The 20,688-nt window shown below is 44.5% G+C and overlaps 1 protein-coding gene across 1 annotated transcript in view; it reads left to right on the forward strand.

Annotated features, from left to right (window-relative positions):
• The first annotated feature begins 266 nt into the window (after positions 1-266).
• The window catches only part of LOC147461589 (uncharacterized), a 42,644-nt gene continuing 22,222 nt past the window's right edge, over positions 267-20,688 (forward strand). Inside the window, exons 1-4 of the mRNA XM_086509093.1 lie at positions 267-1,804; positions 1,896-1,972; positions 2,051-2,162; positions 2,258-2,383. Of these exons, the coding sequence (XP_086365219.1) occupies positions 416-1,804; positions 1,896-1,972; positions 2,051-2,162; positions 2,258-2,383 (1,704 nt within the window). The 5' untranslated portion in view covers positions 267-415. The remainder of the gene's footprint in view (positions 1,805-1,895; positions 1,973-2,050; positions 2,163-2,257; positions 2,384-20,688) is intronic.

The raw sequence follows: 20,688 nt of genomic DNA on the forward strand, positions 1-20,688 counted from the left end.
GACTTGGCACTTTGGGCACTTCTAATTGCTATCCCATCTGAACCATTTTTGAAGCCTTTTTGGCCTAAAAAACTGCATCAAGCATACTTCCCTGTTGCTGCTTTAGCCTTGTGCATTGCACCTGTCTGCAACCTTAGCTTGGCATTGCACGCTTCCCATCTTGGACCAACTTTGGCTGCATCAACGCCCGTCCACCCAACAAAAAATCTGTGCAAGGCTGCAGAGCTAGGTGGCACTATAGTGGCCCCTTTTACCCACTTGCCGACTCCATTTTTTGGACAACTGCGTTCACTGCCTTGGCGTGGTACACTACTTCAGCATTTACCTCGAATGCCGGTTTGAATTTGAACAACAGCTCTCCGCGTCGCCATAGCTCGATTAGCCTCTCAAGCTGAAGGTTTTCGCCTTAATCCACATGGATTTACAAGATGCATCAGATGGTGATGGTACCGCGAGCGACAGTGAAGATGACGTTTCTCATGTTTCTTCCCGTTCGTCCAGCAGCGGACAATCCTTCAAAGCCCTGCAGAAGGAGCTTCAAGCAGAGAGGCTTTCCCGCAAAGTAGCGGAAGCAGAAATTTCAGACTTGAAGGTCTCCTTCTCTCGCCTCAAAAGCTTCACCATGGAGGCTGTGCAGCAACGAGATCATGTAATGCGGTTGAAAGAGGAAGCGGAGAGCTCCCAGCAGGACCTACTGCGTAAGCTTAATGAAGCTTTTCAATGTAAGAATGATGCCTTTAGGCAAAGAGATGATGCCTTGAGGTTAAGAGATGATGCAATCAGATTAAGAGATGAGGTTTCTTTGCTCAAAGACGTTGCCATGCATGCAAGGAACTCAGGCAGGTCGGATGTAGAAACTGCGACACGTTTACTTGTTGCAGCGGCCGACAGTATTGCAGCTAAAGCTAGCTCCTACAAAAGCTTTGCAGACAATCTTCCACGCTCCTCTTTACATACAGGCATTGCTGCTGTTGCTTATGGTTTCACAAATAGGGCCGAAGAAATAGTAGATGAGTTGCTTAGACACTTGGATATGGCCTCCAAGGACAGAGACACAATCAGACAGCAGATGGAACAACGACACAACAGGTTCGTGATCGAGGTCTCTGAGCTTGAGACGTCCATACAGATGCTGAAAGGAAATCTAATGGATCAAGGTGCAGAGCTTGCGAAGTGGCAAGCCTTGGCTACTGAAAATGAACAAAAGTATTCTGAAGCTGAGGAATTGTTGTTAAAAAAGCTTACTTTAGCTGACCAGGAGAACCATGCCCTGACAAATGCCTTACAATTGAAAGAGTCTTTATTAGCAAATGTGGAAGTCTCCATTAAACATTTGTCACAGCTCCTTTTTCAAACACATGAAACTGTTGCTAATCATGCAGTCGCCTTCTTTCCCACAGAGATTCTTTTGGATAAGATACCCCCTGTTTCCCCCAGTGGCGAAGAGCCAGAGGAAGGCATTAATCATTGTATATCCAGGTCGAAGGACATTACAAATCTTTTCTCGAAGCTGGCTATGACATGGAAAGAGCAAATAGATCTTAGAAAGAAGGCATTAGAAGACCTGGAGGGCACAATAACTAGACTAATAGTCGAAAAAAAAGAGATTACAAGCTTCCTTGAAAGTGCTCTAGCAATTAAGCAAGAGATGCTGGAGGCAGTTTCAAAGGTCAGCTTGGACAGCAACAGTAATCTGAACACCATAACAAAGACAAAGGAAGCTAGGAGTGACAGTGTTGGATTACTTGTAGGTCAGCCAGGTTTATTTAACAATGATCTGGAAAGGGGAGAATTTTCAAACAAGGTGTGGAAATAGGTTTTGAATCATTCTGCCAATGTTGTGGTATTTTTCATTTGCATGCAGGCTCCCATCTATTTTCTTTTCATGTATACAGGGTTCAGCATTGGAATCAGAATTGAAGAAGTCAAAGCAGGAAACTTTTGAACTGCAACAGTTTTTAGCCGCTGCTAGGTAGTTTCATTGGGTCTTGGTAATGCTCAAGCCTTCACTTTTTTATTCTTTGCTAACATAAATATTCAATTGTTCTAGGGGTGAATTGGAGGTGCTAAGAGTGACTTCAGAACGCCAAGCAAAGGAGTTAGTGGATAAAACAGTCAAAATAGAAGACTTGGAAAATGCACAGTCTCTTGCACAGAAAACTGTAAGAGCTTGATGATACTAGGAGAGTGCATAGATGTGATGCAAGCTAGACTGCAAAATTTTTGTAAACCTAACTGTAATGTGTTGCATTTAAAGATTGAAGATTTGAGGTCAAAGTTGGCAGCAGCAGGCAATGATTTGCTAGAGTCGAATAAAGCTTTCACAACAGAGGCTGAAGCCAGATTGCTATTGCTTGAGGAGGTGGAGCGACTTAAAGAACAAGTAATTATCAGTTTTGTGATACAAACAGCAATAGCTGTAGGTTGGCAATTACTGTATTTAAAAATGTAAAGCATCAGCTTAGTACACTAGTTTTGCTTGTATTATTTATAGCCGTATTGAAAGCTAAGATTTAATGGGTATGCCCAGACATCACTTCACTTGCTAATCAAGAAGCCATCAGCCACATCACAAAGCTTGTTAGTGTGCTTTTTGATTGATAACTTTTTCCTGCACTTTGGTGGCCTAGTACCCTTGCAAAAAGCATGGGCTGCTAGGCTGTCTTCCTGTCACAAAATGATAGGTGAGCACAGCAAGCTAATTGTAGCATGCAACGCCGGGGACCATTCACATAGCAATCTCATTCCCAATGTGATCCTAGTTATTATTTTGTCTTTTAGGTATTTATTTTACTTATTTGACATGATTCTAGGTAGGGCAATTCCTATTGGGTAGTATATAAGTGCACCCAAGCCTCCATTCTATAATGATCAATTCATTTGCGTGGTTGGTTGGTTCAACAATCTCTCTCTCTCTCTCTCTCTCTCTCTCTCTCTCTCTCTCTCGCATTCTCTCCCTAACTCTATGCTTACGCATTGTCGACTTTGACTTGGTATCAGAGCTCTTGGCTCATTGATCGCGGAGAGTGGTTGCATGCTCGAAGTGGCCACAGTAGGTTGCTTCTTGCTCAACCATGATATACATGAACTGCCAAGCATGAAACAAAAACCACTTGTGAACACTCGCGTGTCAAAACAACCAGCCCAATCTGAGTCCGAAAAAGCATGTAAGTCTGGCGGCAATGATCCCCCCTTGGGATAAAACAAGCCAAGATGTAAAGTGCCACTAAGGTAGCGAAAAATCCTCTTGACAGCCTGCCAATGCTTAGACCCTGAGCTATGCATAAATCTGTTGACCTGTGAGACTGTAAACTGAATATCTGGCCTCGTGTTGCATACATAAATGAGGTAGCCAACAACAATTTGGTAAAGAGTGACATCAACAGGATCGCCAGCATCATGTAGACTCAACTTCAAACCTGTTTCCATGGGAGTGGCAATAGGTTTGCAATCCTCAAGTCCAAATTTACATAGCAATGTCTCTATGTAACTTTTCTGACACAAGGCAATACCACCATCACACTGCTTAAATTGTATACCCAAGTAATGATGCAACAGCCCCAAATCTTTCATCTTGAAAGTATCATTCAAATCGGCCTTAAATTCAGCAATATGTCTCTCATTTGTCCAGTAATCAACAAATCATCTACTAGAGAACCACAATGAGAAGTACATCACCCTCACGCTTTACATACAATGTGCTTTCTGTTGGACTGTTATGAAAGCCTTGTTTGACCAAATGAGTGTCAGCTTTCTCATACCAAGCACGAGGAGATTGCTTCAACCCATACAAAGCCTTGTTACATTTACAAACTTTGTCCTATTGTCCTTTCTTGACAAAACCTCGAGGCTACGTTACATAAACTTCCTCAAATATGTCAGCATTCAAGAAAGTAGTAACAATGTCTGATTGATGTACATCCCAACCAAAATGAGCTGCCAATGCACATAGAAAACGCACAGTAGTCATACGACAAGTGGGAGCAAAAGTCTCTTCATAATCTATGCCTTTTTGCTGTGCATAACCCTTTGCAACAAGTCGAGCCTTATGGCGATCGATCTCACCATCCGGCTTGCGTTTCAACTTGTAAACCCACTTCGTACCAATGGCCTTTTTGCCAGGAAGCAAATCACATAAAGTCCATGTGTCATTTTCTATAAGTGCATTGTATTCTGATTGCATGGCAGCCATTTAATTTTCTGAATTCTGTGCTTCATCAAAAGACAGAGGCTCCTCAACATTATGTAAGCTAGACACAGCCAAAGCATAACAATCTGATGCATAAGATGCATGGTGAGAGCCTGAACGAGTACGATTAGACAAAGGTGCATCCAATTTACTGTCACGCAATGTATACACCAGTCATTTTGGCATACCTCTAGCCTGCTCATTTTCAGCCCTTTCCTCATCAAGTACATCATGTACATCTGCATCAGTAATAGGCTAATCTGTAACATTTTCGGAAACCCCCATAGGTTGGACATTTGCCTCATTGGAATTTACATTCGAACTTCCACCACTGAAAAGAGGCAACAAAGTGTCATAAATGTCTTGTGAGCTTACATTACTGTCTCTAGTACATGACAGCAAGGGCTGAACAGAATCTTCCACAAACACTACATCCCGTGAAACCAGAATACGCTTTGTTTGCGGATGATACAACCTGTAACCTTTGTTTTCAGCACTATAACCAACAAAAATACATTTGACAGCCTTATCATCCAATTTTTTGCGTTCTGTTTGTGGTACCAAAGCATATGCCAAACATCCAAAAACACGCATGTACTCAATAGAAGGTTTTTTGTCATGCCATGCTTCATATGGAGTAATAGACTGCAAAGCTTTCGTAGGACACCTGTTAAGTACATAAGTGGCACACATGATGGCCTCAAGCCAAAAAGAATGCGGCAAAGCTTGACTTTTGACCGTACATCGTGCCATTTCCGTAAGTGACCTGTTTTTCCTCTTAGCAACACCATTTTGCTGAGGTGTATAAGGCACTGTACATTGGTGTTTTATCCAACGACTAGCCAGAAATGCATAAATTCATGAGACGTATACTCCCCCCCTCGATTGGAACAGAGGGTGTCCATAGTGCATTTTGAGACATTTTCAGCCATAGCCAAAAATTGTTTGAAGCACATAAAAACTTCGGACTTCTTTTTAAGCAGAAATACCCATGCATGCCTGGAGTAATCATCAATGAAAGTCACGAAGTACAGGTAATTGCCCAAGGACGGAGTTTGCATGGGCCCACAAACATCACTATGCACAAGCTGCAACCTGCATGTGGCCCTAACTGAACCATCCTTTGAAAACTTAGAACGCTGCATTTTACCCGAAATACAGCCTTAACAAACATGTTTGATAGGTGCTTCAAGAGGTGGCAAAGAAGCAACCATATCAGATTTTTGCAAATGCAGCAAACTGGCAAAATTGAGATGACCAAAACGTGCATGCCAAAGTTTTGCATTTGAAATAGTCCTTGAATTTGCAACAACATTTGCAAAATTTTGTCCACACTTGTCATACAAAGTGAGCTTATACAGCCCACGGCACAAAAGGCCAGATGCAACAATTTCATCACCAAAACTGAGATCATGAACTGTACATCTGTCATCCACAAATTTGACTACAAGACCAAGTCTAGCAAGTGTGGATACAGACAAGAGATTCTTCTTGATCCCAGGTACATAAAGTGCATCAACAAGTGTGAAGGAACTGCCATTTGTAGCAGTAAATACAATCTTTCCAACTCCCTGAACCGGATAAGAGGCATTGTTGGCACAAGTGACTGAATTCCCATGAGGGACAGACTCGAGAGAGGTGAACAATTCACGATGTGAGGTAATGTGCTTTGTAGCACCACTGTCAAAATACCATACATGTGAATTTGCAGCAACTGACATGCATGCATCATGGACAGCAGGATTGTAAGTGCACTCTGCACTAAAAGCCCATTCTGCATCAACATCAGTCGACTCCTTCGCGACATACTTTTGTGGCATCCTCAACAGAATCTCTTGATCTTGCAAAGTTTCCTATCGTTTTTGAACTACATGTTACCCCCTCTAATGCCCCAGTTGGTATCCCCGTCTCCAACACCAAAAAGTACAAGAGTCTCTAACCAGCTGTCACCGGGAGGTGTATTTTTCCTGTTGCCTTCCGTAAATAAGTACTAGATATTTTTATTTATTTTTATTTTTACTTGTTTCCCCTGGGACCCTTGAAAAGGTGCAAGTGGACATTGTATGGCCAATGTGAAACGGTTGCGGCCGAATAGGTTTCTCACATCGGGAGTCTAGGTCGGTCAGTCTGGGACTGGTCGGGCCAGTTAGCACTGAATTCTGATGAGTATTTAAGCCTGTGTGCGCCAAATGAAGTCTGGGCCACTCGAAAAGTCACTTATAACTTTATAAGTCAGTGGGAACTAGAGAATTAACTCAAAGGGGCAAACTGGACACTTGGCAGGAGGAGAGCTGCCTGCAGGACACCTCAGCTGGAGGGGGCGCCCAATTTGAGAGAGGAGGCTGATTTTTACTCTATGTGAGCTACAGTGTGTGTGAGTAGTGGGTGCAGGTCTACAGCTTTAATGGAAAGCTTGCCTTCTCCTCTGTCTCATGTAGCGGGATGATTTTTCTCTCGTGCATCTCTCTCTCCCCTTTGGCACATATGGTAATGCCCCACTAGATGGGCTACTCAGTTGAACATGTACAGTTCTGGGGGTTTATGCGCGTTTGCCAAGGCAAGAGCCTTCTGAACAGGAACCGGATTAGCTAATTGCTAATCCCCCATAGGTACGCATAGTTCCATCTCGAAAGATTGCGAGTTCGGAGAGTTTTCTCGCGTGAAAACTCGTTCAATTCACAGGGGAACTGTCCCATTGCGTGCGGGAGCCTTTGGGACACGCGTAGGCGTGTTCGCTCCGCTAAAAACGATCCGAAACAGCGAATTACAGCCTGCTGTGTTTTTCTGCAGGTTTAGGGTTTCGCACCTAAACTGCAAGGGAACATCGGGGGAGTCTCGTGAGACCCTTGGGGTGCGTGTACAGGCTTTTGGACACCCGGCAGTGAAAAACAGGGAATTACAGCCTGCTGAAATTCTGTGACAGCTCGCCAGAAAGCTTCCAGATAGCGAGGGAATCCGTCCTAGACAGGTGCTTTTGACCTACAGGGGTTTTTGCGCCGTTATGTTGCCAAAATCAGGTCGAAAACCTGCGTTTTCAGCCCTCGCCAGGTTTGGACAGCTTTGTGAAAGCTTGTGCGAAGTGGTCGGATCGTCTACTTTAATTTGAATAAAGAAATACCGAAAGGGGCGCCAGTCTTTAGGGCCTACAGGGTGTCGGTCTCGTGTGCGCAGTGACATTCTAGTCGCTGGATGCAACTGTGTTCTCTTCCCTTCTCAGTGCTCTGTGTAAAGTTAACAGGTAATTGAAATAGTACCGCCCTCTACGTTGTACAGGCCGGTTATATGGTTCCATCGACGGGATAGTCACTTTTTCTTCAAAAAGTGCAGCGTGGATTGTTGTGGGTGAAAGCAACACAGAGCTTGTCGATATGGCAGAGAAGAGAGACCAAATACCTGAAGAGGGATCTTCCTCACATGGCACAGAGAAAATTCCTTCAACTCTTCAAGAAGAGGACAGGTTGTTTAGAACTCAACTGCATTGCTGCATGGACATGTTTCAGCAGTTGGCTAACAACCCAAGGATGCAGGAATTCTTACAGGCTCCGACACAGGGTTTTAAGCCTCCTACACAGGGAATGACTGAGCCGTTGTAGGAAAAGGAGATTTCCAATGCGCAGAGGACTCGTGATGCTCGAGGGAAAGCCCATGTGGTTGAGCAACTAGCGGTGTCCAATGATCCAAAGCAACTTGCTTTAGCTGGACAGGAACCGTTTGTGAATGGTCAAGGGAGCAATGAACAGGCTATGCGTCAGACCCTTCCATTACCTAATACTTATCTTGGTTATTTTGGAGGTGGTTCAGTGTTTCAAGCTATGGCTGGACCTTCCACAGGTTATTTGCCAGGGAATGTGTTCGGGACAATGCAAACAGGCATGGGTAACCCTATGTACGCGAACATGGGTGTCCAACCAGGTTTTCAGGGTGCCTACGGCCAGTTTCGAGTGCCTGGAACACAATTTGGTATGGCTGGTTTTTCGCAGCCATACGTACAAAATGCAGATATGACAGGGAAAACAGTTGATGCGAGTGCTGGAATGAACACTCATGGAGCACCACTGTTACAGGCACCTGTTTATGATAATGTGGCTCCTTTGAGTCAGCCTAACGATTACAAGGAAGGTGGACAGGGAGTGAAGTTTGAAACTTTCAGAGGAACTCAGGACCAATTGAAGGCTTTGACCTTCATACAACAGTTCGATGCAGCTTATGCTGGAGGCAACTTCACAGAATCTTCAAAGATATGCAAGGCTGCCACTTTCTTGAAAGGGAATGCGCTTCAATGGTGGACCGCATTATTGAACCAAGGTCAAGCCCCAACAACGTGGGTCCAATTCAAACAACTTTTTGCGCCTGCATGGTTGACAAACACTTTTGAAGTGGATGTAATGACGGAATGGCACGAGTTAAATGCTAAACAGTGTGCGGACCTGGAAGAGTACAATAAACGGTTTTGGGCCGCACTGTTGTCAGTCACCTCTTACAGGTTTGTGCCTTTGTCAGAACAAATTGAGAAGTACTGTTGCGGATTGCCCAAGAAAATCAGGGACTACTGCACAAAGACTACTGTCATGAATATGTTTCAATTGATAGAGAATGCAAGAGTGGCCAGCAATCTGTCGAAGGGAGATTCCGATGGATTTAATAGCCACAAGAAAGGGGCCCAGGGCAAACAGTTTTTAGCCAAGGGCAATGTTGCAGCAAAGCCTTCTGAGTCTCCTGCAAAGAAGCCCTCCACTGAAGAAGCTGATACGTCCAAGAAGCAGTCTAAATCTCCTTCGGAACGAGGACAAGGACAAAAAAGGCATTTTTCTGGCAAAACTTTTCAAGAAAGGAAAGCTCTTAGGGAGGCCAAGAAATGCTACATTTGTGAACAAGAAGGACACTTTGCAAATGAGTGCCCACAGAAGAAGTCACAGGATAAGGATGACAAGTCAGACCATAAAGGGAAGAAGCCAAAGCCGAGTGCAGGACTTGTTCCAGATTTGGTTGGAGATCAGCCAAACACAGATGCTACGGAGCTGTGCAGAGCTTGGGGCAAAGTTAGAGACCAGACAGTGCTGGTTTTCTTTGATCCAGGAGCCCGTGCAAATTTCATATCACCAGAATTGGCATCAAAGTTGGGCATTCATGCAAAGGAGATGGGTATGACAGGCGAAGTTGGTTTGGCATGCCCAGGACATTCAGAGCCTGTTACTCCCATTCTGGGAAAGCTTCGTCTGCACATTCAGAGCTATGTGGATGCGGAAGAATTTCATATTATGCCGCTTGAGGGCTGTGATGTGTTATTGGGTATCCCATGGTGTTACAGGTTGCATGCTATGGTGGATACTTACAACAAAAAGATTACCCTTGTACATAGAGGAAAGACTCATGTCCTTGATGTAAAGCTTAAAGGCGAGTCTGTTCTAGTTGTTTCTGCTTCTGCTATTTCATCTGTAATAAAGAATCATCTTTCTGCGTACTTGATCTTTGCAAAAGAAGTACCTCAAGTTGTATCTAATTTGTCTACCTTAGATAAAGACAGGTCAACTTTTTTGAGTGGTTTCAGTGATTGTTTTTCGGACTCTTTGCCAGGGGAGTTACCTCTTGAGAGACCTGAGGATCATACAATAGATCTTGTGCCAGGTTCTAGTCCACCGAATAGACCACCATACAGGGTTAGTGCAGCCCGGCAGAAAGAGATTATGAGTCGGGTCAACGAGCTTTTAGAGAAGGGGCTGATTCAGCCTAGTTCATCCCCTTTTTGTTCGCCTGTACTTTTAGTGCAGAAGAAGGATGGTTCATGGCGCATGTGCATTGACTATCGCGCCTTGAATAAGAATACCATCAAGAACAGGTTCCCCATACCGAGGATAGATGACATTCTTGATCGGCTTGAGGGAGCGTCATTGTTTACAAGAATAGACCTAAAGAGCGGGTATCATCAGATACGCATTAGACCAGAAGATGTCCATAAGACTGCGTTCAGGACAACATTTGGTCTCTATGAGTTTCTTGTCATGCCATTTGGTCTCACAAATGCTCCTGCCACATTTAATAGAATGATGGACATAATTTTTAGACCACATAGAAACTTCGTGGGTACCTTCTTTGATGACATGATTATCTACTCAAAGTCCGAAGAGGAGCATAGGGATCACTTGACTGCAGTTTTCAATGAGCTACGCAAGAATAGGCTACTCATTAATGCGAAGAAAAGTGAGTTCTTTTTGCAAGAGATTCACTTCCTTGGGCACATTGTTTCAAAGGATGGGGTACGCATGGATCCCGCTAAAGTGGAAGCAATTAGGTCATGGCCAGACTTGAAGTCCGTACATGACATTCGAAGCTTTCTAGGCTTATGTTCCTACTACAGGAGGTTCATCCGAAATTTAGCTGAGATTGCTTCTCCACTCCATGCACTACAAGGAAAAGGAGTTACTTTCAAGTGGACAGCCAAGGAAATTTTAGCGTTCAAACACTTGAAAGAGAAGTTGACTTCAAATCCGGTAATCATTTTGCCAGATCTTTCGAAACCTTTTGTGGTTCAGTGTGATGCGTGTGGCCATAGTCTTGGTGCAGTTCTAATGCAGAATGGCCGAGTAGTCGCATATGAGAGCAGAATTCTTTTGAAGACTGAAAGGAACTTGCAAGTCTATGAGAAAGAATTGCTGGCAGTAATTCATGCTCTCACTAGTTGGAAACACTATTTGCTAGGGGCTGATTTTGTTGTCCAAACGGATCATCAAACCTTGCGATATTTTCTTACACAGACGAAGTTGTCTGAGAAGCACATGCGATGGGCAAACATCTTGTCAATGTTCCATTTTCAGATTGTGCATGTGCAAGGGAAAAAGAACGTGGTGGCTGATGCGTTGTCACGAAAGCCCCTAATTTCAGCAGTGTCAATTCCGTACCATTGTGAACTAGACGAAATGAAGACACAATATGCTGAAGATTCAGATTTTGCAAGGATCTATGACCAGCTTGTTGATGGGCAACATCATGAGCACTATATGCTTAAGAATGACTTTCTCATGATGCATGGAAAGTTATGCGTTACTAAACAGTTACGGCCAAAGATTTTGATGGAAAGTCATGCTCCACCTTATGCAGGGCATCGTGGAATTGATGCGACAGTGAAAGGGGTTGAGGCATTCTTCTATTGGCCAGCTTTGCGTCAAGATGTTGACACATTTGTAAGATCATGCTTAGTATGCCAAAAAGTCAAATTTGACAGACAAAAGCAACCGGGATTGTTGCAGCCATTGCCGATCCCTGATAGGCCATGGGAAAGTATAGCAATGGACTTTATCTTTGATCTTCCAAGGACGCAAACAGGAAATGATGGGATTTGGACTATCATTTGTAGGTTCAGTAAGCAGGCCCATTTCATTCCTGTTAGGAAGAAGATAAAGCCAGAACACATGGTCAAGATATTCATGAGCAATACTTTAAATATCATGGGATGCCTCAGTCAATTGTCAGTGACAGGGATCCACGTATGACGAGTCTTTTCTGGAAGGCATTGTTTGAGAACATGGGCACTACGCTCAAGTTCTCTTCTTCGTTTCATCCGCAAACTGATGGACAGTCAGAAGAGGCAAATTCTACTGTCTTGGACCTGCTCAAATGTTATGTCTCAGAGCACAAGGCAACTTGGGAACACCATCTCCCATTGGTTGAATATGCTTACAATAACACTGTGCATACGTCAACAGGTAAGGCACCATTTGAGATAGTGGAAGGAGGAAAGAAAGTCCCGCCCATTTTGCAGACTAAGGACAAGATTTTTGAGGCAGACAAGTATGTGCAAGATATGGATGAAACATACAGGAAGATAAAGATTGCTCTTGAGAAGACTCAGGCTAAGCAAAAGAAAGCTGCTGATCGTCATCGTCGTGAATTTGTATTTTCACTTGGTGATTGGGTGCTTTTGCGCTTTGAAAAGGCCAAGTTAAGGAAAAGGAAAGGCAAGGAACGCTTGTTTCCTAAGCTCAGTATGCGATATTATGGTCCTTTTCAGATTTCAGAAAAGATCAGCGATGTAGCTTACAAGTTAAAGCTACCAGAAGGCTGGAAAATACATAATGCTTTTCATGTCAGCCTTCTAAGACCCTTTGTTGGTGATGTGCGAGAGAATATGCTTGATGAGGAACAACCCGAAGTGGAAGAATTGGATGAAATCCTTGTTCCTGAACAGATATTGGCACATAAAGAAAGAAAGGTTAGAGGAAAAGTTGCAAGACGCTATTTGGTGAAGTTCAAGAACTATCCATCATTGGATGCCAAATGGATGGAAGAGTTTGAATTGCTTGATTCACCTCAGCTATTGCAATTGTATCTTGAAGCCTTTCAGATGGAACCCACAGTGACTTGATGTAGACTTTTTGGAGCAAGGCAAGAGCATGGTTCATGATGCTCAAGAGAGTAGTTAAGCAAATGTATCTACTCTTTCCATACAAAATTTAGCTAGAGAAGTTTGTGCTTGAGAGTACACTAGAAGACTTCTATGCTTGATATATGTGTCGTAGCCAGGTTGGTGGGATTGTTTAATCGTCCAACGCTACATTTCTGGAAGCATATATATCTTGGATTCCCATCATAGAATATATGTGATATCAGGAGATACTGCATGTATTATTGGCATGCAAGCGAGGTCGCTTGCAGTATTTCAAGGGTGGGGTGTGTCACCAGGAGGTGTATTTTTCCTGTTGCCTTCCGTAAATAAGTACTAGATATTTTTATTTTTACTTGTTTCCCCCGGGACCCTTGAAAAGGTGCAAGTGGACATTGTATGGCCAGTGTGAAACGGTTGCGGCCGAATAGGTTTCTCACATCGGGAGTCTAGGTCGGTCAGTCTGGGACTGGTCGGGCCAGTTAGCACTGAATTCTGATGAGTATGGAAGCCTGTGTGCGCCAAATGAAGTCTGGGCCACTCGGAAAGTCACTTATAACTTTATAAGTCAGTGGGAACTAGAGAATTAACTCAAAGGGGCAAACTGGACACTTGGCAGAAGGAGAGCTGCGTGCAGGACACCTCAGCTGGAGGGGTCGCCCAATTTGAGAGAGGAGGCTGATTTTTACTCTAAGTGAGCTACAGTGTGTGTGAGTAGTGGGTGCAGGTCTACAGCTTTAATGGAAAGCTTGCCTTCTCCTCTGTCTCATGTAGCACGATGATTTGCTCTCGTGCATCTCTCTCCCCCCTTTGGCACATATGGTAATGCCCCACTAGATGGGCTACTCAGTTGAACATGTACAGTTCTGGGGGTTTATGCGCGTTTGCCAAGGCAAGAGCCTTCTGAACAGGAACCGGATTAGCTAATTGCTAATCCCCCACAGGTACGCACAGTTCCATCGCGAAAGATTGCGAGTTCGGAGAGTTTTCTCGCGTGAAAACTCGTCCAATTCACAGGGGAACTGTCCCATTGCGTGCAGAGCCCTTGGGACACGCGTAGGCGTGTTCGCTCCGCTAAAAACGATCCGAAACAGCGAATTACAGCCTGCTGTGTTTTCCTGCAGGTTTAGGGTTTCGCACCTAAACTGCAAGGGAACACCGGGGGAGTCTCGTGAGAGCCTTGGGATGCGTGTACAGGCTTTTGGGCACCCGGCAGTGAAAAACAGGGAATTACAGCCTGCTGAAATTCTGTGACAGCTCGCCAGAAAGCTTCCAGATAGCGAGGGAATCCGTCCTAGACAGGTGCTTTTGACCTACAGGGGTTTTTGCGCCGTTATGTTGCCAAAATCAGGTCGAAAACCTGCGTTTTCAGCCCTCGCCAGGTTTGGACAGCTTTGTGAAAGCTTGTGCGAAGTGGTCGGATCGTCTACTTTAATTTGAATAAAGAAATACCGAAAGGGGCGCCAGTCTTTGGGGCCTACAGGGTGTCGGTCTCGCGTGCGCAGTGACATTCTAGTCGCTGGATGCAACTGTGTTCTCTTCCCTTCTCAGTGCTCTGTGTAAAGTTAACAGGTAATTGAAATAGTACCGCCCTCTACGTTGTACAGGACGGTTATACCAGCAACCTTCTCAACCGTCTGTTCTGATTAGAGGAGTTTTTAGAAACATGGTGCAGTCATCTGACCGTGATCAAGTGCAACCGCCTCTGCCACCACCTCCCCCACCACCACCACCACTTGGGTACAATGGTTAGAGCCCGTATGGATATCCTTATTATCCATATCCGGGTTTGTGTCTAACAAACCAAAGGATTTCAGAGATGGCGGCACGACAATAAAAATTTTCACCTTTTTTGGAGTGAAAGATCGGAACAAAGCCTTAAAGTCCCTCCAACAATTTGTTTGAAATGAATTGTATCTGTTTTAAACATGTCTTGGTGCCGATTTGAGAATTGCTTGACTCTGGTTTAAATAATTGGTTTCAATGATTTGTGATTTACTTCGGAGAGAAGTACTAAAGCGATAATGTCTGAAACCTCATAACAACGCAGATCGGGTGTTTGGGGAGCGTTTCGTTGTACGATAGAAGAGTGCAGCAAGACACCCACTACATATCAACGCGGTCTTTGTGTGATAGAATATCAGGAGCTTTGATATGGAATGAGAAAATTGATTGTCCCTCAGAATGACCCTTCCATATTTGAGCTCATTCGAGTTGTTTTGCGGATATAATGTGATTGCAAGTGACTACTCTTCTTTCAAGAAGGGGGGATGTCACAAACTATTGACGTGTCAAGTCATTGAAGATTCTAGCCACCCTGCAGATCTTGGCCGAGGGGCCTAAACCCTAGAAGCAGAAGAAGAAGAAGTTCTCGCCAACTTACAGTTCCTCGTCGAGAGGGCCAAAATTTTAAAAGTTCTACCAACTTATGGGACCCCGTCCAATGGGGCCCAAGCCATTAAAATAAAGCCAGCACACATACAAAAGATGTGTGCATGATGACGAGGCAACACCTGTACTGACGTCCGTGAATCGTGCTGACATGCCACGTGGAAACTTGTACGGAATTTTGCAATTTGCGCTGGCAGCCATGGACAGTTTTCAGTGTTATGCTTTTGGACCAGATGCTTTTAGGACCATGGGCCTTCAAATTCGTGTGGGGGGACTCTCTCTCGAGCATTCTCGCAGGAGCAGATGCAGAGCAGAGCCACCGAGCTGTAAAGTGTTTGAAGCAATATAAAGATATATGGAAAGGGGTGCTAGGGTTTAGGGCTAGTGCTCTTTGGCATCTCAAGTGAACTGCTCAATGTGATCCCAATATTTATTTTGGCTTTTAGGTATTTATTTCACTTATTCGTCAAAGTTTGGGTAGGGCAATTTACTGAGGTGGGTATATATTCAACCCATTGCCTCATTGTACAAGCATCAATTATTCATTGCCAAGGTTGGTTGGTTGAGGAGACTCTCTCTCTCTCTCTCTCTCTCTCTCTCTCTCATGCATTCTCCCCATGGTCTACGCTTTCGCATCGCCGACTTTGAGATGGTATTAGAGCTCAAGGCTCAGTGACCTTGGGCGTGGACAAGCACCACTGCGTGGAGAAGAGGAACCGAAGAAGAGGGCTTTCAATGTTTCCTTGCAATCGGCGTCTTGGAGGACCGAGAGTGTGAGGAAAGGGTGTCTAGGAGCGTTTTGAAATTCTCCTACGTGGAAGCTTCTCTACCCAATGAGGAGGGAGCTAATTGGCACTTCCTTCGGAGTGCGTTCTAGAACGCCTTCCTTTCGGCTCGTTGATGGCCTTAGTGTGGACGGCATCGCAGGGCGACAAAGCGACGAGCCTATTGTCTTTTTTACTTGGCAACGATTCTACCCCATCCCCTCTAGTGCGCAGAGAGCGTTTTAAAACGTTGCTGCATGTACTGTCCCATTGTTTATTTGGCTTTTAGGTATTTATTTTACTTATTTGTCAAAATCTGGGTAGGGAAATTGTCACGTGCACATCTAACCCTATGTCCATGTGGACAAGCTACTACAGGTCTAGGGTTCAGGTCAGCTTAGGAATTGTTCTGGCACCTTTGTGAGCTTGTGCGTAGGCCGTGCATGTCCAGACACTGAGAGTAGTTGCATATCCTCTGGTTGCGCACAACATGATCATCAGCATGATAGTCAATACCCATCATGAGCATTTTACAGTGCACATAACCCATTTTCTCTATTTATCCATTTTTCACTTATTATTTAATAAGTGACTTTGTTGGGAAACGGGGTAGGGCAATTTTGCTAAGTCAATATATAAGAAAACCTATCGCTAGCACTTTTTGGCAAAAGAGGCTGTAGAAGTTCCAGCAACTTGTAGTGCACCTTCTTAGCAAGACCGGCAAGTGGCCTAGCGTTTTTCAGCCAACAAGAATCGAATTGCGTTTTGGTTGCAGATCAACCTAGCGTTTCTACAATAGTTTCAGCCTAGCGTTTTTAGGAGTACCAGACCAGCCCTGGTGTTAGCAGTTACCAGATCAGCCTTGGCGTTTTGCCACACATCCACCGGCGTTTTCAGTTGCAGCACTTGACCTAGCGTTTTTACAAATTTCCGGCATCAGATTAGCCCTAGCACCAGCGTTTTCAATTTTCAGCACTTAGACACCGCAAGATCAACCCCTAGCCTCGCAGATCCCACCTACTGGCAGCAAATCCTCGCCGCACCGTCAGATCAGCCAGCGTTTTCAGATTCAGCATCTTGCGTTTTCAGTGCATCGTCGTCACGTCGTCACCATCGCCGTCCTCGTCGACATAGTGTTAGAATTCAGCAATTAGCAGATTTGCAGATTTCAGCCCCTAGCGTTTTCAGATTTCAGCTGTCACGTGCACATCTAACCCTATGTGTACGTGGACAAGCTACTTCATGACAAGGGTTCATTTCAGTTCAGTTAGCCTAGCTTAGGAAGTGTTCCGGCACTTTTGTGAGTCTGTTCGCAGACCGTGCATGTCTAGGCACTTAGAGTAGTTGCATATCCTTTGGTTGCACACAACATGATCATCATGTTAGTCATAACCCATCAGGAGCATTTTTACAATGCATAGACCTACTTTCCCTATTTTAGCCATTTTCAATTATTATTAATAAGTGACTTTGTTGGAAACTAGGTAGGGCAATTTTGCTAAGTTAATATATAAGGAAACTGACAGTCACTTAGTGGAAGCAGAAGAAGCAAAGGAGAGCACAGGCAATCTCTTGCAGCAAGCCCTCTAGCGCGACTTCTCCAGCAAGAAACTCCCAAGAAACCAACGTTTAAGCCTACTGAAATCGCGTTTTTCAGCCTCAATATACCAGTGTTTTCAGCCTGTTGAAATTTCGATTTTCAGCCTACTGAAATTGCGTTTTTCAGCCCTGCTATCTTAGCAGACAAAACCAGCGTTTTCAGCCCCTGAAACCAGCGTTTTCAGCCAGCCGTCGTCCTCGTCGTGGTCGCCACCCTCGTCATCGCCATCGTCTCCGACTTAGAACCACATTGCATAGTAGCGTCAAGAACTTGCATCAACATCTTGTACCAGATTTGTGCAATCAATAGCATAGACTTCTCTCGCCATCGAGAGAGGGGCCCTTGGAGGAGGGTTTGACAACTTGTCTGGTGTCATATTCTTCTCTCTCTATCCCTCAGTCTCAATACTTCCAGGCATAGTGTTTACCCACTTTGTTTGTGATCATTTGCACTCTCTCACTAAAGGAACGGAAGGCTCTCCCTTTTGTAAGTAAAAGGAACCTTGAGCATAGTTCGGAGCACTCATCTTTAGCAAAGTTCAACATTCACTTCCGCTGCACCTTACATTGGTATCAGAGCTTTGGTAGTGTTCTGTATCACTCAAGGAGAGAACTTCAAGAATTTTTTTTGCTTCTTGCGGTCGCACGTAACCCAAGTACACTTGGGCGTGTCGATCCTAATCGTGTTTTTGAAGAGTGACAGGAAACCCATGAAAGAAGGTCTTGTCCAGCCTCCCCTTGTTTCTCTTTTCACTCATTGAGAGCGGATCGTGCACTTAGCGGCTGGCGAATCGACGTGAGGTGGGAAAAAGCAACCTTGGTGTGAGCGCAAGGTCGCCAAGGGGTGCGCCCGCGGGAAAGAGAAGAGCTCGGATAAAGAGAAGATCTTTCTCTAACACAGGTTGCAAGCTAAAGAAGAACCTCAAGAACCTCAAGAACTCAAGAACCCAAGTTCCTCGTGAACTTAAGAACCCAAGACTTTAGTGTATGGTGATCACCCAAAGCGGAATGGATACTTCACATGGAGGTGATGAGCATGGAAGTGGCGAAGAAGAATTTTCCCCACCAGGAGGTTTTTCCGACCCTCCCCCTTCCCCATCTACGCCAAGGATTGCACTAACTCCTATGGAGGCTTTGGTCCATAAGATGATGGCAAGGATGAAGTTACAACAAGAAGTGTGGCTCGCAGAAAGAAAGGCAGAATTGGATCATGAACACGAAGAAAGAATGGAATCCTTAGAGCGTGAGCGCAAGCAAGCGCGCTTGGCGGAAGCGTAGAGAGCCCAACACATGCAAGAGTTATTCCGACTCTTTTCTAGTGTGCAGGCGCAATCAAGAGCAGGAGACTCTCAGTCTTTTCTTCTCCAAAGCATGGCACACATGATTTGCCTGATAATGATAAGCATGATGATTTGCATGATCAAGATGTGATTATTCACGAGCTTGATGATTTGCATGATCAAGATGTGATTATTCACGAGCATGATGATTTCCATGATGAATATGTGATTGTTTACAAGGATGATGGTTTAGTTGATACTTTGTCTGGTGAAGCTAACCTCATTGTAGATTCGATCAATCACGAAGACCTATCTTGGCTCTCGAGTCGAGGTCCCAAGAACACCCACAGGAAGTATTGTGTATGCACATGATTAGTCAGTACGCATTGTTCGAGTGTTTCATTTGTAATGCTTTCCTGTATTTTAGTCACCGTCCTTATGTGATCCCTTTTCATAAGCATGCCATATTGCACGATGAACACGATTCATTCATGAATGAACACGGATGTATGCGGATTACTCATGAAAAGATGAAATGTTTGCACCCAAGGGATTCACATTACATGTCTCTTCCTTGGCATGACACATTATCCGAAAGAGCACAAGAAGGATTGAGCATCAAGCATCGGCATTTCCAGTTCAGTTGAGTTAGCCTAGCTTAGGAAGTGTTCTGGCACTTTTGTGAGTCTGTTCGCAGATCGTGTATGTCTAGGCACTTAGAGTAGTTGCATATCCTTTGGTTGCACACAACATGATCATCAGATTACAGTCAGAACCAATCAGGGAGCATTTTTACAGTGCATAGACCTATTTTCCCTATTTTAACCATTTTTCACTTATTATTAATAAATTACTTTGTTGGGAAACTGGGTAGGGCAATTTTGCTAAGTTAATATATAAGGAAACTGCCACTCTTGCAGCAAGCCCTCTAGCACGACCTCTCCAGCAAGAACCCCCCCCCAAGAAATCAGCGTTTTCAGCCTCAGTATACCAGTGTTTTCAGCCTGCTGAAATTTCGATTTTCAGCCCTACTGTCCAGCGTTTCCAGCGGACAAAACCAGCGTTTTCAGTCCCTGAAACCAGCGTTTTCAGTCCCTGAAACCAGCGTTTTCAGCCAGCTGTCGTCCTTGTCGTCGTTGCCCTCGTCGTCGCCGTCATCTCCGACTTAGAACCACATTGCATAGTAGCGTCAAGAACTTGCATCAGCATCTTGTACCATATTTGTGCAATCAATAGCATAGACTTCTCTCGCCATCGAGAGAGGGGCCCTTGGAGGAGGGTTTGACAACTTGTTTGGTGTCGTATTCTTCTCTCTGTATCTCTCGGTCTCAGTACTTTCATGCAAAATGTCTACCCACTTTGTTTGTGATCATTTGCACTCTCTCACTAAAGGAACGGAAGGCTCTCCCTTTCGTAAGTAAAAGGAACCTTGAGCATAGTTCGGAGCACTCATCTTGAGCAAAGTTCAACATTCACTTCTGTTGCACCTTACATGAGCCCGTCGTTGTCCTCGTCATCGTCATGATTGTCGTCGACATCGTCGGCAAGTCCATTGCATCTAGACCATTGTATCGGATTTGTGCAATCAATAGCATAGACCTCTCTCGCGAGGGGGCCCCTTGGAGGGGGTTTGAGAACTGTCTGGTGTCGTATTCTTCTCTCTCTCTCTCTCTCTCTCTCTCTCTCTCTCTCTCTCTCTCAATCTCAGCTCCTTCATTCACAGTGTCATTCACTTTGTTTGTGATCATTGCACTCTCTCACTAAAGGAACGTAAGGCTTTCCCTTCCGTTCAGAGTGTCATTCACTTTGTTTGTGATCATTACACTCTCTCACTAAAGGAACGGAAGGCTCTCCCTTTCGTAAGTAAAAGGAACCCTTGAGCACAGTTCGGAGCACTCGTCTTGAGCAAAGTTCAACATTCACTTTTGCTGCACCTTACATTGGTATCAGAGCTTTGGCAGTGTTCTGTATCACTCAAGGAAAGAACCACAATAAATTTTTTGCTTGTTGCGGTCGCACGTAACCCAAGTCCACTTAGGCGTTCTATTCCTAATCGTGTCGTTGAAGAGTGACAAGTAACCCAAGAAA

The sequence above is a fragment of the Adiantum capillus-veneris genome, chromosome 3 (genome assembly GCF_014529385.1).
Source record: "Adiantum capillus-veneris isolate H3 chromosome 3, ASM1452938v2, whole genome shotgun sequence".
Lineage (NCBI taxonomy): Eukaryota > Viridiplantae > Streptophyta > Polypodiopsida > Polypodiales > Pteridaceae > Adiantum > Adiantum capillus-veneris.